General features: G+C 51.8%; 1 protein-coding gene across 3 annotated transcripts in view; it reads right to left on the reverse strand.

The window, feature by feature from the left end:
• Nucleotides 1–17,022, reverse strand: part of NSMCE2 (NSE2 SUMO ligase component of SMC5/6 complex) — a 683,358-nt gene that overhangs the window by 68,965 nt on the left and 597,371 nt on the right. For all 3 annotated transcript variants that reach the window (XM_085604965.1, XM_085604964.1, XM_085604962.1), the window contains exon 6: nt 16,664–16,767. In XM_085604965.1, the coding sequence (XP_085461091.1) occupies nt 16,664–16,767 (104 nt within the window). The remainder of the gene's footprint in view (nt 1–16,663; nt 16,768–17,022) is intronic.

Here is a 17,022-nt window from a genome sequence, read left to right on the forward strand (position 1 = left end):
TTGCGTGAATGGAACCGCGCACCACTTGATGGTCAAGGCACGAGAAGACAGGGACTCGAGAAAATGCAGACTCACGTACTGACACATTCCAAAGCAAAGCAGCCTAAAGGAAGTCTGTGACCAAAGGAGACTGAACAGGTGCCTACGGGGATACACATGGCATCGGGGAATACGGGAGTCCTCTATGACACAGAACTCTGGAGCTTTCTAAGCGCTTAACATGAGGCGACGCACAGACTGAGGAGGGTGAGCGAGCGAGGGGCCTGGAGGAGAGAACGTTGTGCTTCACAGCTCTCGGGTGTGGACTTGATATGCACAACAAGGGCCCTCATTCCAATTGCTTTAGGTTACGTTGGACACTGCTACAGCAACAGCGAGGCGACGGGCGAGGGCTTGAACCCCGGGTTTGCCGCTCTTCACGAGAACTGTTGCAACAGCAGGACACGTGTGGGTCCTGCAGACAACTATTGTTATTTGTTTTGGTTATGTGTTAACTTCTAAGGGAGGGTTTGGGTGGGGGGAGGGATGGTGAAGAAGCAGGGAGGGGGTGGTGTGACATCGTCACACTATTTTGCGATCTATGTGGGCGAAGGAGAACAGACTCGGTGAGAGGTAATGGACAAGGGGGGAAGGTATGGAGTCCTCAGGGGAGACACAAGGTGAGGGAGCAGGGACACCATACAGGATGATATCCATCACAACATGGAATGTGAAGGGCATGAATTCACCGACCAAGAGGCACAAAATATGGAAATACCTGGAGGACCACCAATTCGAAGTGGTGGCGCTCCAAGAGACGCATCTTAAAAGGTCGGAGGAGTTGAGGCTTAGACACTACTCGCTTACATACAGGTCATCTGCCAAAACGAAGCATAATGGGGTAGCATTAATGTTCCACAATAACATTAAGTATCAAACTGAGGGCATTCAGATCGATATAGAAGGGAGAGTGGTAATAGTGAAAGGGAAGCTCAGGGGTAGATCGATGACATTTGTTTCGGCCTACGTCCCCAATTCAGGACAAGCGACCTCTGAGAACACACTTTTGGGCATGGTGGGTGGATTTGCTGAGGGTCACATAATTTTCATGGGGGACTTTAACCTCACCTGGCACCCTACAGATGACAGTTCCCAGCCGCATAGGTTCTCGGAAGGCAGATTCCCTAAATCCCTAAAACAGGCTTTTCTGCACCTGGGGTTTTTTGACGCATGGAGATTTCTCAATCCCACCACTAAAGACTACACGTATTATTCTCATGCCCATCAAACCTACTCCAGACTAGATTACATTTTTTTATCCCAGGACCTCCAGGGAGCTAAGATCCTTCCTATCTCTCTATCTGACCATAGTCCTGTGTCACTGGGTTTGAACTGGGGTGGAAAAACGCAGGGCTTCCCGAAATGGTATTACCCCCCCCTCACTGACGCGAGACAAATCATGCCGAGATGAGCTACGACTAGCGATTAAAGAATTCTTCCAAACGAATGTTCCGGGTGACAGTTCTCCCCAGAACAACTGGGATGCTTTTAAGGCGGTCATTAGGGGGAAGTGCATAGCACTAGTGTCGGCACTAAACAAGGAAGGGGCAAAGGAGCGGGAAAACCTGGAGGTCGGCACTATCTCAAGTAGATAAAGAACACAAACTGAAGCCCACATGTAGCCTAAAGCACCAGCTGGGGACTCTCAAAGGGAAATTGGGAGCAATCTACACAAACAGAGCTGAATTTACTCTACTCCGTCTCCGACAATGTGCTTACGCGCAGGGGAATAAGGTGGGCACACACACCTGGCGAGGCAGCTCAGGGCAAAAAGGGCGAGGGAGTATATTGGAGGAATTCACAAGGGGGGGGGGGGGACGGTCACCCCTACCATGGCAGAGGCACTCATTACAGTAATCCCAAAGCCAGGGAAGAACCTGCAGCATGTACCTCGTACAGGCCGATAGCTCTTCTAAATCTAGATGCCAAGCTCTACTCTGCCATCTGTGAGAAGTTGGCCTGGTATATGCTGTCCACTAGTTATAGTGGGCACCTTGTACCAGTCCAAACAACCCCTTATTGGTTATAGGTTAAAGACAACCTTTATGCTATCCTAGTGGTAGCTATGGAGAGCAGCCTTCAGGCTAAGTCTTGAAGGAATGTAAAGCAGCTTGTTTTACCAGTCTATAATCTCTTGAATGGCTAAATGAAGGGTAATCACACCAGGTATATATATAATATATATATATATTTATTTCTAAACACACCCTCCTAGTCTCTTTATGAGGCTAGAGGTCAAAACACATAAGTTACACTTCAAATATCACAGTAATAAGCACAAAAACATGTCAGGCCCTAGGGGCGAGCCAAACCATATACTAAAATAATGGTATAAGAACCAGGACTTGACTAGACACAAGGCCTAGAGCCTGTAGAATCACTGGGACCCGAAGGAACCAACCAAGGTAGTGACACAGAGGACCCACGGGGCCGTATGCAGTGTGAGAACACAGCCGCGAGCTCCCGTTAGCTTCTATGGGGAAAGTCACGGTTAGATGTTTAAAGATTAGGGACACTTAGAATCGAACTAGGACCAAACCCTTTGGGACTTAGGAAGTTCTAGGGCCAACACCTACAGGAGCACTGGAGTACTCGTGTTAACTCACTCAGGGAAGCCGAGTGCATAGGTGTCAAATGGTGTTGGGACGCGTCGTCGATTTCAATAGGAGCTGACGAAGAAGTGCTGCTGCTGGGAAGATGAGAAGTGTCTGAAGAGATCCAAGCCTGGATCAAAGCTGAGAGGAACCTGAAAGCAGAGGGGACAGAGTCTGGGTCACTAGCCAATGACCAGGAAGGCGATAGGCAGATGCCCACCGATGTCGGTTGATTTCAGGTGAAGATTGTGAAGCTTGACTCTTCAGCCACGAGAACCAGGAGGTGTTTAGGATGACCAGGAGCTGGATTCGAGCTGTCCCACGAAGGAGGTAGAGTGCTGCAGCGTCGGTGCCCGGATTGGACACAACAAGCCTTGGCAACAGCAACCCACGCAGAAACGAGAAAGATGCTTTAGTGCAGACCAGCAAGGTCTGTGGGACACACCACTTGATTGCGAGTCAGGGCACGTCTGGAGCAACCAGGGAAGCCCAAGGAAAAGCAAAGTTACCCCCTCAGGGACCCGCCAGTCAACGGGCCAGGGATCGCAAAGGGACCTCGAGAGGAAACACAAAATGGCAGCCCACGGGTCACTTGGGGGGACTAGGCCGACAATCTTCGGTGGATCTGCTGCTCGAGGTGGGGGCTACAAGTAACCCAAAGCACGACTTCAAGAGACATCGAGAAGTCAATGCACTTTCAAAAGTGCCCGGTGACCAGGAGTTCTGGTTCCACGCTACTCACGAAGGCTGTGGGTCTCAGCTTTGCTGGGGACTCGGGTCGGCCTCTGAGATGTCTGGAAATCCTCTTCCTGGGCTGCAAATACTTCGGAGTCCGGCGGGAGCTTCGGAAATGGAGACCGGCAAATTGCTTCGTTGATCCCAAGGTAGATTTCTTCAGTCCTCTAGTCTTGAGTAGAGTGTCGAAGTTCCAGGATTCAGCTTCAGAGTTTCGTCCAGGGATATCTAAAGTCCTGTTGCCAGGAGTTCCTTACTTATACCTAAGGAAGGGGTTGGACTAGCTCTGGGGACCCACCTATGGGAGGGTTTGGAAAGAGGGGTGGCTACACCCATTTCCTTTGTCCAGTTTCGCGCCAGAGCAGGGGCTGGAAGCCCCTGAACCGGTTTGAGCTGGACTATACACAGGGACACCAAATGTGGCCCCAGTGCAGGACTTCAAAGCACTCTGAGAGTGCTCCCACCCAGCCCCAATACACATCAGCCTGTCTGTCTGCCTCCGTGTGACAGGAAACCTATTGTCCAGGCCTCCCCTGCCGGAGTTTCGGTCAGAAGCAGGAGGCCAGACTTGTATCTGTGGCTGCAGCATCCATTTTGTGCTGCCATGGCTCTATTAGATTTCTACCGGGTATACCAGTGCTGCCATGTCTCTCCCTCTAGAAGGGTGGGATCATATCCTCACATCAAGAACTGATGTGGGGGTATGATTCCAAGATGTTTGACACCAAACACAACATGTTTCCGTGCAGCCAGTCCAAAGTTAGCATTAACCATTTAAGATATAATGCACTTAAGAGTATATGGGCAGGCTGCACCACTGACAACCCCGGAGAAGAGATTCCGAAGGCTGAAGAGGGGCTCAGCTCATGCCTGGGCACCTTCTCACATAAAACCAAGCACTCTGCCTTCTGGATTGTTAAGGCCTGCCATAGTTGTGACTGCATGCACCACCTTACTCAGGCTGCAGTAGCAGACCTGTGGTGTCATTTGGGGTGGCATAATACATGCTTCAGCCCCTGGTAGGCCTCTGGGGTACCTAGGCCCTGGGTACATAGTATACCATATACTAGGGACTCACAAGGGTACCTAAGGATCCAATCTGTGGTGTACCTAAAGTACATGCAATCAATTTAGAGAGGAAGCAGCTAGGCTGGGGACCTGAATAGCAGGTTCCCAGCCAAACGAAGTAAAAAACCATCAAAACGGGGCGCTAGAGGGCGCGCACGCAGTATGGCCGCACTCATGTGAGGCTCCTGCTGCCTGGGCTAACTATCCTGAAATTATCCTGGGTATTTGATCGCCTGCCGGACCGCGACCAGGTGTACCTGTAGCTGCTGTTCCCCTGCGGCTCCGACTGAAGTTTGGGAGCTGGGAGACTCTCAGGGACGGAGTGTGAGGCGCCGCAAGTTGCGCCGGGCCGGTGGCTGCTGCGTGGTGGTGGCGGCGGCCGGGAGCTGGAACTACGCGATCCCGGTGCTGGCCGCGAGGCGGGTACGCCCCGGCCTGTCCATTGGTGCCGCGGTGACCTCCGGAGCGGGGATCGAGGAGGCTGCTCGAGAGAGTGAGGCGGCAGGCAGCGGGGGGGCTCACGACTCGTCCTGTGCCTGGCTTGCCCCCCCCCACCCCCCCGCCGCGCGACTTGCCTGGGATGAGCTGCGGAGCGGCGTGACCTGTGCTCCACTGTCGGATTGTGCTGGTGGCCTGAAGGGACTCTCTGCGCTGCGCGGGGGTGAACCGCCGCCCCCCCACCCCCTCCCGTCCTGGACTGGTCACGCTGTTTGGGGTGGAATTGGATGGTGCCCCCTCCCCCGGCGCTCTACCTGTGCCTTCGTGCTCTGGCTGGTTTCCCGCCGAATGTGCTCCGGACCCCCCCCGGCTGCCCGTGAGTCGATGCCCCCTGGCAGGTGGGTGGCCCTCCTGCTTCGCTCGCTGTGATGAGGCCTTGAGGCCTGTCGGAGGTGGCGCTGTGCCGCAGCTTCAGCGGGGCTCGGGTCTGAGATCTGGGACGATCTCAGACCCGAAGCGTCGAAGTGGCGTCGAAGTGGCGTCGAAGTGGCCTAGTGCTGCACTGACCGGGACTCTACCGCTGCTGGGGCCCCCCCGGGGCTTGCTCCTGACCTCCCCCCTTGCATCTCCTTGCTCTTACCTGCCCCCCCCCCCCCTGATGTTGGTCTGCTGGTGATCCTGCCGTGGGGGTGCCTCGTTGTGGGACTGCCTCCTTCCCGTGTATGGGCGGCCGAGGTTCAGAGCGGTGTGCTGGCTGATCTGCCCTGGTGGGGGTGTGGACTGCTGAGAGGTGCCCGTCCTGGATTTCTCCTGCGCTGCCGGGTGGGTCCGTCGTCTGCTCTGGCGCCGGTGTGGGCTGAACTGCCCTTTGTGAGCCCCTGTTCTTGACCTGCCTGTGGTGAGGGCGACCTTGGCTCCTCTGGGGTGGGAGGCGACCCCCTTCCACGAGCCCAAGATGGGCAAGCATGACAACAAGCAGCCGAAATTGTCATTTACTGCCCCAGTTGCGAAAGCCGGGCTGCGGAGTGCGCATGATGCTGGAGGCGCACAGGGCCCACCGGCGCCCGATGCGGACGCGGCCTCACCGCCAATGGATCTTCAACAGATGATGCGGGAGATGCGCCAGGGCTTTGCCACCGTTGTGGACAAGGTGGACCGACTTTCTTCCCGTATGGATGCGTTCGCACAGAAAATCGATGCCCATGAGGAACGCCTCACTGAGGTCGAACGGCGGATCTCGGAGAACGATGACACGACTGCTTCCCACTCTACGCAGCTAACGAAAATGGACAGTGTTCTGCGGATCATAGCTGCTAAGAATGAGGAGTTAGAAGCCCGCAGCCGGCGTAATAATATTCGCGTGGTAGGTGTGCCGGAGTCCACTAACACAGGGCGCATGGAGGAATATGTGGAGAGGATCCTCATTGCCTCTATTGGCTCGGAAACCTTCTCTAAACAGTTCATCGTGGAGAGAGCGCACCGCTCCCTCGGACCGCGACCGCGTCCGGGTGCTCCACCTAGGCCCATCATCGGGCGACTCCTAAACTACCGCGACCGAGATGCTGCGCTGCGGGCTGCGCGTATGAACCAGAACCTGTCATGCGAAGGTGTCAGCTTCACCATTTTCCCAGACTTCACGCCTGTTGTTCAGGAACAGCGTCGCAAATTTGTTGATGTTAAGAAAAAGCTGCGAGCTCTCCAAATCGACTACGCGTTGCTCTATCCGGCGAGGCTGCGGGTCACCCATCAAGCGCAACAACATTTCTTCACGAACCCGCAGCAGGTGGAGGACTTTTTGAAATCCCTGCGGAGGAAGCGAAACGAACGGCCTGATGAGGAGGATGCGGCCCAGGGGAACGAACATTGACTGCTAGCCTGTGGGTCACCGGGATCATTCCCTTACACCAGTGCGCGGCTTCTCTGCATTTTGCTGGTGGCCGGCCCCTGCAGGCCCTCTTGATGGGCGGCGTCAAGGCTGAGCAAGACTGTCCTGGTCGTGTGCTGGTCGGGGATCGGTAATGTATGCCAGGCACCACCCTTCTCCCTCCCTCTGTGACTATGGTGGGAAATGGGCGGTAAGGGGTGGATCTGTGTGCCCTCTGGATGACCCCCCTAGGGTGTACCCCATTGACTCTAATGACTGAGTTGCTCCTGTTGAGCTTTCTGATGGCACTGACGGGTGGGGTGTGGGTAGATATTTCTGGCGAGTTGGGGTTGCTTCAGTGGGTGGGGGGTGGGGTGGTGGGACTCGGGGCTCTGTTGCATTCCTTATTTTTGTGGCGTTGCGGGACTGGTTCTGGGGCGGTAGGGTGGGGTCCCAGTTCAACGTTCTGTGGGATTGGGTGCTTCACTTCTCCCCATGGATCGGCAATTGAGCTTGGTGTGGGGTGCATGCTGGTGCAGACAGTTGGGTTGGGTGGGAGATCGGGGATGTTTTTTAATGTTGTTGCAATGTTTGATACAGCTGTGTTCAGGACGTTGCCGTCCGTGGAATTGTCTCTAGATCTGGCTATGCGTTTGCAGAAAGGTCCCCGGGTGGGACGTGGAGTGTATGCACTTGTTGGAGGTGGATATGGCCTTGGCTTGACTGATGTTGTAGACTGCGGAACGATGGCGGTTTGGCGCGGGGTGTGTAGAGTAGATGGCATGCACGGCGGATGGGGGATGACTGAGAGAGGCCCCTTTACCAATGCACTACATGCCCGTTTTGTGTTGACCTGGCTATGGGGGACACTGACCTGAACATACTCACATGGAATGTCAGAGGACTGGGGGACCCTAGAAAGCGGAGACATATCCTGTCCTACCTAGATCGCCACGCTATACGCATTGCGTTTCTCCAGGAGTCCCACTTCCGGGCGCGGGCTACCCCTACCTTTGCTAATAGATGGGCGAAGTACTCTACCTTTTCTTCCTACTCATCATATTCTCGAGGCGTAGCCATATTGGTTAAACGGAACACCCCCTTCGTTCTGGCGGGCACGAAAAGCGATGCTCAGGGCCGATACTGCCTGATGTGGGGTACACTAGGACATAGAATGGTTACTCTGGCCTGCTAGTATGGTCCCAACGTGGACAACCCGGCCTCCTTTGTTGACCTCGGTGCGGATATAGTCGGTGTGGGTATGCAGTACCTCATCTGGGGGGGAGATTTCAATTTCACGCTTGCCCCGACGTTGGACAGGTCCCACCCGGCCTCACATCATTATACGCGGTCCCGGGAGGCGCTTTTGGAGATCATAACGGAGCACAGACTGATTGACGCATGGAGACACCTCCACGCGGATGGCCGTGAGGGCACTCACTTCACGGCGCAGGCGCGCTCCTGGGCCAGGCTCGACTACATCTTCCTGGCCCCACAATTTCATGTGGCGCTGGTTGGGGCACGACACCTCCCGAGAACCTTCTCGGACCATGCGCCAGTACGAGTCACATTGAGGGCGGCAGAGCTCGGCCCCCCTCTGGCGGCCTGGCGTCTGCAGCCCATGATGCTCCTCGATGCCCCCTTTCAAGAGGAGCTACGGGAGGAATGCTTGGCTTTCTTTGAGCGCAACAAGGACTCCGTGCAGGACGTTGAGACTATTTGGGATGCATTCAAAGTGACCTTGCGGGGTCTGTGCATTGCCAAGGGGTCGGGTGTTCTGAAGAGTATTACGGCGCGCCTGAACACCTTGGAGACTGAACTTCGGACGATGGAGACGTCGCTGGCAGACAGCCCTGATGATGCCACGTTGGCGAGTATTCGTGACAAAATTTCGGAATATACTGCTGAGGCCGTCCGGGAAGCAAACTTTAGGGGCAAGTACTGGGTCGCCCGGAGTTACGGTGAGGGTGAGAGGCCGGGGAAAGCCCTGGCTGCGACGATGAGGCTAGCGCGACCGTCTAATACGATCATGGAGATTGGCGGGGCGGACGGCACACTGTACAGAGATACCGCACATATTCTCAACGCGTTTGTGGCCCACTATAGTGTGCTTTATGCGTCAACTAGGGTTGGGGAGCTCCAACTGCATGATTACCTTGAAGATGTGTCCCTGGGGTGGCTCGGTGATGCGCAAAGAGAGTTTCTGAGCTCCCCCTTTGAGCTCGACGAGGTGAGGGAGGCCATCATGCAGATGCGGTCGGGCAAGACAGCCGGACTAGACGGGATACCCATTGAATTTTACAAAACTTATATTGACTTTATGGCCCCGGTGTTGAGAGAAGTTTATGAGGATGCGTTGGAGGTGGGTCATCTACTCCCCTCGATGCGCATGGCCCTCATCACGTCGCTCCTTAAACCGGGGAAGGAGGCTAGTGACTGCGACTCCTACCGGCCTCTCTCCCTACTTAATTGTGATGTGAAAATTTTAGCCAAGCTCATCGCCAACCGTATTAATCTGTTACTCCCTAACCTGATACTGCCCACCAGGCCGGATTTGTGCCAGGTAGGGCTACGTCCCATAATTTGCGCACTTTCTTCTCGATCCTTAATTCTGTACATGAGGATCTGCCCATGGCCGCCGTGTTCCTGGACGCCACGAAAGCTTTTGACTCCCTTGAATGGGACTATCTGTTCCAGGTTTTGGGGCGTATGGGATTCCCGACCGTATTTATCTCGTGGATTAAGTTATTATATACTGCTCCTCAGGCCAAAGTATTGGTGAATGGTCGCCTATCCTCTGCCTTCCCTATTACCAGGGGCACCAGACAGGGTTGCCCCCTTGCGCCCCTATTGTTTGCGTTGGCCATGGAGCCTCTGGCGGCCAAATTGCGGCAACACCATCGTGACAAAGCGTTGCGGTGCTTCCAGAGGCAGATACTAATATCCATGTATGCCGACGATATCACCCTCTACGTGCGGGATCCGAAGGAAAATCTTAACCCGATCCTCCGGGAATTTATTCGGTTTGGCAAGATTTCTGGTATCCAGATCAACTGGAGCAAGTCTTGTTTGTTTCCCCTGACGGCCTCCACTGGGCGATTTGCGCCTGACTTCCCCCTTGCCTGGTGTGAAGGGGACTTTAAATATCTGGGCATCCGTATTGAAAAAAACAGGGATGAACTCATGCGGGCAAACTATGGGACGGCGCTGTCCCGCATTACGGATTCCATTACACGATGGATCGCTTTGCCCCTTTCAATGGCTGGCAGGTCCTCATTGATTAAGATGGTAATCTTGCCGCAGCTGTTATACCTCTTTTTGAATATTCCCTTTTACCCCGGTGCCTTTTTTTTTCGACAACTCCGCTCGGAACTTATCAGATTGGTATGGGGCGGTAAGTCACCTCGGCTCCAGTGGGAGATCCTTATTAAGCCCTTTGATCAGGGAGGATTCGGCATTCCTAACTTCGAGCTCTATTATCAGGCAGCCCAAGCGCATTACGCTTACTTTTGGATTCGGCAGCCTCGATATATGCCGCAACTTGCGGCTGAACACTGGCTGGCGCACCCCATTCCCATAGAGGGCGCGTTGTACATCCCAGTGACAGGCAGAGATAAGACGCCCACGACATTGATTAGTACGGTGACTGCATGGAACCGGTTGGCTGCCACTCTAGGGCTTGACATGGTGTACACCCCACTCCTGCCTCTTGTTTACCACCCAAGCATGCCCCTGCTGCAGGAGGCGGGCTTCCGGAAGCTACTTCACGCTATACATCTGAAGATGTAGGGTGTTCTATACCACAATGGCAGGTTCCGGTCCATGGAGCACATGTATGCCAACATTCAGCCTACTCCCCTCGATGTCTTTCTATACCTCCGCCTCCGGCAGGGGTTGAGAGCCCTCATGCCCTGCTTCCCCCAGGAACCCCCACATTTGACTCCGCTGCATCGTATATTGAGTGATGACACTCCGGCTAAGCTCGTTTCCAAAATATACCAATCGGTACACTCCTCCACACAGGCGCCGCAGTTGGCAGCCAGGGAGAACTGGGACCGAGAGCTGCAGGCCCCGTTGACGGATAAACAGTGGCAGTTCTGCCTAATGCAGACGGACCGCGTCTCCTCCAGTAGCCGACTCAGGATTATCCATTACAAATACCTTCATAGGCTCTACTACACGCCAGCCAGACTTCACAGATATCAGCTTCGTGAGGATGATAGATGCGACAGATGCCGGGCTCCAGGTGCGGACTTTCTTCACCTGGCGTGGACGTGTGATGCAGTTCATCGCTACTGGTGCCAGGTGTTTGAAGCGCTCTCAAAAATGATCAATACAGTATTGATGCCCTCCCCTCTCCTGGCCCTTCTGGGCTATGTAGAGCCTATACAGGCGACGCACCGCAAATTCATTGCGCTTGCCTTTCTGCTTGCTAAACAGAGAGTGGCGTGTCGCTGGGGCAGGGGCAGGGCCCCGAAATTCAAGGACTGGGTGCGAGATCTTGTGTACTGTCAAGACCAGATCCGTACGTACTCTGAGCTTATGCCGCCCACGTCGCGGCCCGCTGACATATGGGCCCCGCTGCAATGTTATCTCCTGGCTGGGACGACGGCCCCGGATGGCAGTCAGGCTGCTGAGTGAGCTCGTGCTGGGGAACTAGGGCGACTGAGGGTAGCTGCCCGAGGGTGCTGCCGGGATGGGCTGGTGCTGTTTGCACTGAGGTTGTGGGTATCCATCCGGACTGATGTGGGAGTGTGTTGGTGTGTGGAGTGGGAGGTCCCCCCCCCCCCCCCCATGGGTCGGAGCCCCATGCAATGGCCTCTTTGGTTTAGGTATATGGTATATGGATGCTATATTACACTAGGTTTGCAGTGCTGTTCGAGCCACCCCTGCAAGTAATGTATTATCTATGCCTCCTTCTACGTATCGCCCATGTTGATATGTATACGCAATGTCGCTCCTTGGAATACAGCTGTATGTTTTTTTGTCTTAAAGTTTCAAAATAAAATTTAAAAAAAAACATCAAAACACCAGGAACAAAGTGGGGGCAACCATGCAGTCAGATTCCACCTTCCTATACCATCCTAGCCACCCGCTTGGAAAATCTATTCCCCGACATTATTCACGCGGACCAGTCCGGTTTTATAAAAGGAAGACAGACACACGATAACATCCGTAGGACGCTTCACCTTATCGAAAATCCCAATAAGTTCAAATTACCCGTAATAGTCTTGGGACTAGACACGGAAAAAGCATTCGAAAGGGTGGACTGGCTCTTCCTGTTTCTCACCCTAGAAATGTTTGGCTTTGGTGACAAGTTCTTACGAATGATACGAGCCAATTACGTAAGCCCTTGCTCTAGAGTTCAGGTTAATGGCGTGAGTATGCCGTTCTTTGAGCTTGGGCGAGGAACGAGACAGGGATGCCCCTTGTCCCCACTGCTGTTCGCTCGGAGTATCGAGCCGCTGGCAGCCACACTCAGGGCGAACCCAGACATTCAAGGGATTAGATTTGAGCGTGATGAACATAGGGTGTCATTATTCACGGACGACATTCTATTGACCCTCACAGCTCCTAGAATGTCCCTTCACGCATTACAACCAGAATTAACAACATTTGAGGGAGAGGCAGGCTTCCGGGTAAATTTTTCTAAATCCTCAATCCTTAACTTAACATTATCAGAGGGGGAGAGGCTTCTAATACAGGAGGAATTTCCATATGGATGGGCCCAGCACAGTTTAACCTATTTGGGGATTCAGCTTACCCCGGGTATAAAAGGACTGTTCCGGACGAAGTTCCCTCCCTTACTCAGACAGGTAAAGCAGGAACTCAAGCATTCAATCTCTATATCAGTGCACATAGCTGTAAAACTAACTGCTGAGGGTTTCACGCCACCTGTATACCTAGTTCGGGACTCACTCCTAGTCCTACCGACTATCATGACTCTGTGTCAGACGAGCTGCCTGTGAAAGAGCTGATCTGCGGTTGGCCCATAGTGACGTAATTATGTAATCGCAAGACACAAGGGAGCATGGGGATTAAAGCCCTTGACGACGTACATCCTGATCGTATTTTCCTTATTGATATAACTTTCTGTATCCTCCCTAGCGTACTATACCACTTAAAATGAATCAGCCTATTTTAAGTTTTAAACCACTCCCAGTGTGTCTTACTGTGGGGACATGTCGTCCCCCCCCCCCCCCCCCTCGTCTTCCCATGTTGTCTACAGGAGTTACAGTTTATGAGAGGCTTCTAATACAGGAGGAATTTCCATAAGGATGGGCCCAGCACAGTTTAACCTATTTGGGGATTCAGCTTACCCCGGGTATAAAAGGACTGTTCCGGACGAAGTTCCCTCCCTTACTCAGACAGGTAAAACAGGAACTCAAGCATTCAATCTCTATATCAGTGCACATAGCTGTAAAACTGTAACTGCTGAGGGTTTCACGCCACCTGTATACCTAGTTCGGGACTCACTCCTAGTCCTACCGACTATCATGACTCTGTGTCGGACGAGCTGCCTGTGAAAGAGCTGATCTGCGGTTGGCCCATAGTGACGTAATCATGTAATCGCAAGACACAAGGGAGCATGGGGATTAAAGCCCTTGACGACGTACATCCTGATTGTATTTTCCTTATTGATATAACTTTCTGTATCCTCTCTAGCGTAATGGAAACCCCTGTTTCTTTCATGGTTGGGTAGGATTCATGCAGTTAAAATGTCCCTTCTCCCTAAACTACTCTACCTGTTTCAGGCGTTACCCATAGAAATAGATAAGGCATATCTAAAAAGAATACAGACTATGATACACCGCCACATTTGGCAGGACAGTACAGCGCGGTTGCCTTTCCACGTGTTAAGGAAACCAAGAGAGGAGGGAGGGGTGGCTCTCCCAGACATCGAGCTCTACTACAAGGCAGCACAGTTAAGGGTTATCACAGAATAGTCTATGCGGGAATCGGACAAACACTGGCTCCACATGGACCGGGCCATCATGGGGAGGACAATTTGGGATGTGCTGTGGAAACCTAAAAAGGACAGAACGGCAAATGCATACCTAAGCACCCAAACCAGGCCCACGCTTAGGACCTGGGACGAGGTGAATGGGAGCAGGGGCTGGACCTCTTTTCCCTCTCCCTATACCCCTAAACACTTCAACCAAGATTTCTCCCCAGTGCTTAAAGAGGGGCCATTTGACGCATGGCAAGAAGGAGGATGGAAGGTGATCTCCGATCTTTATCATAACTATGACATTCTCTCGTTTGAAAACTGTCAACGGGACTATGGGGTGCCGCCACCTGAGCATTTTCACAACTTGCAAATGAAGGATTGGGTATTACACCCACAATTCAGGGAGGCGGCAACTAGAGCCCTGACTCCGATAGAAAAACTATTGAGGAAAGCTAGCTCGACCAAGGGCACGATCTCCTTTCTATATAAGCTATTGTTTTCACTACGACCGTGCCACATGCCCAATATAAATCTACATGGGAAAAGACTCTGGGACAGGAGATTACTGAAGGGGAATGGAAACACCTGTGGACAGACATCTCTAAATGTATCCACTCACTTGACTTGAGGAAGGCACACTATAAGATTTTATTCGACTGGTACCTAGTGCCTGCTAAACTTAAGAAGATTTTCCCCCTCACTTCGGATCTCTGCTGGAGAGGGTGCAGGGCCCTCGGGGACATCCGCCACATTTGGTGGGACTGCCCAACAATCAAGCCATTCTGGGAAGAAATTCTGGCCCAAATGAGAGCGATACTAGGATACCCTGTCCCGAAATCCATAGAGAGGATCCCCCTGGGCCTTAGGGATCCCAAACTAGAATATCAAACTAAGGCGGACAAGGCAATTATGTGGGCATGTTTGGGAGCAGCTAAAAAGACGATAGCGGCCAATTGGAAGAAAAAAGAGGCAGCCATTCTGTGGCAATGGTATTCTCGCTTATGGAAAATACTCACAATGGAACGTATGGCGGACATCTTCAGGGACGACTATAAGAACTTTGTATATAAGTGGGGTCCATTGGTAGCATACCTTACAAAGATGCTTCCGCTAGCCGTCTGCCCCTCTGCACTGAGAGGGCTTCACCTGTTCCAATTTTAGAGTCGGCAATAGGGTTAACACGGATGGCTCTTATCGAGTAAAGGACTGCACCTATTGAGTCATTGCCCGGGACCAATGCCCCCCACGGGTCACACTTCGGTACTAGCACGAGAGGTGGGGGTCGGCTTCTCCACCACGGGGAGGGGGGAAGAAGGGAGGGGTTGGAAGTTGGGGTTTTTGGTAATCTGTATTCTTTTTTTCTCTTACTGGTAACCGCCACGGCGCTAAGGGCTACTGATGAGCCGCACTAGCTGACCATTCCAAACTGGTACGCAACTGTGACCGAGCTGGATATGATCTGCTTTCGGAAGGAGGTGATGGCTTTAGCCCACACTACTTGCTTTTGTTCTTATACTGAAATGCCAATAAACAGAAATTTGACAAACAAAGTCACTCTTACCATAAACTGTAACTCCTGTAGACAACATGGGAAGACGAGGGGGGGGGGGCACATGTCCCCACAGTAAGACACACTAGGAGTGGTTTAAAACTTAAAATAGGCTGATTCATTTTAAGTGGTATAGTACGCTAGAGAGGATACAGAAAGTTATATCGATAAGGAAAATACGATCAGGATGTACGTCAAGGGCTTTAATCCCCATGCTTCCTTGTGTCTTGCGATTACATGATTACGTCACTATGGGCCAACCGCAGATCAGCTCTTTCACAGGCAGCTCGTCCGACACAGAGTCATGATAGTCGGTAGGACTAGGAGTGAGTCCCGAACTAGGTATACAGGTGGCGTGAAACCCTCAGCAGTTACAGTTTTACAGCTATGTGCACTGATATAGAGATTGAATGCTTGAGTTACTATGTCACACAGAAAAACAAGTTGGTCACGGTTTATAATCATGACTACTATGGAGTTGAATACAGCCATAAAGACAATTAATTAATCAAAATGTATGTATGGTTTGTTCTTTCTACAGGATTCGAAAGGGGAGATCACTCCAATAAACTGGGCTAGTAAGCCTGTTTTGCATGCATGCATTTATGTTATATGTTTGTTTGCCCGCTGTCTAACTGAGACATACATAGGTAGCAAGAATTCTGGGCACGTTTTTGGTCCAGATGATGGCCCAGGACCCTAACAGGCCATTTTTCACAGGCTGAGACATGCTGACAGTAGAGTATGGTAAGATGACCATTATTCCCTATATTTTACCCAGCTTTTCATTTTTTAATCATATCTGAGTAAACACTCATAGGGGGATATCTGGGTTACTCAAGGTGTTTTTATTCTTAAAGACACCAACTGTTACTGAATATTTAAAAATGTGCTCCCTGGAATATGGCCGAGCCCATTCTGGTTATTAGGGACCAGGATAAACCCCGATGATAAAGAATGCCACTACTCGAGTAGGTGAGGGTCCGACAAAACAAAAACAATCCTACTTTCAGAGCAGAGGGTAATAAACTGTGAACACCTGACGGCGTCAGACAAATGCTTTGGGTGGGGATACCCATTAGTGTGTATTATTGATTGGACAGGGATAATGTACCCTTACCCCTTAGGAAATTCTAGCCCCCTTCACGTGGGAGGCCCACATTTAGCATCCCTCTGTAATTAGCATTTAACAATGTTAGAGCACATCTTCACCGGGTACTGTTTTCTGTACGCCTGTAAAACCGCCTGCTTTCCTGCCCCAGTCAACTGATATGACATGAAAGGGTTCTGTAGCCCTTTTAAACTCATAATGAATCAAATATAAATATTTTGGAGTCCACATTTTGTATTGTAGCTTGGATATCAATTTGCAGTATTACTTGCCATTGAATTAACTTTGTCAGAACTGTGTGTGAATGCCATACCTGTGTGACAGGGCAAATGAAGTTAACCTGACTTTGGGTCACAGCAATGTCTTCATCAAGCTGTTCAATGGTCTGCCCGTCAGCTGGATCTTCTGTTAGACCAACTGGAATGAAATTAGGACAATGTGATCACAAGCTGCTATCAACATCCATACAGTTTTGCTGACAGCATTTATAGTTTTGATTGACGTGCTTAATCTTCATTTCTACAAAACTGCATTATTTAGATCATGTCTATATAAAACGAATGAAAGACTATGTGTCTAAATCTGCAGTTACTAGGTCACTGCCTAAGAAGTAATGGACTTAGGGATGCTTCTGGGTCAAATTTGGCTCCCAGGAGGGGTAAACTTGGCCAA

This window comes from Triturus cristatus, chromosome 5_1 (assembly GCF_964204655.1).
Source record: "Triturus cristatus chromosome 5_1, aTriCri1.1, whole genome shotgun sequence".
Lineage (NCBI taxonomy): Eukaryota > Metazoa > Chordata > Amphibia > Caudata > Salamandridae > Triturus > Triturus cristatus.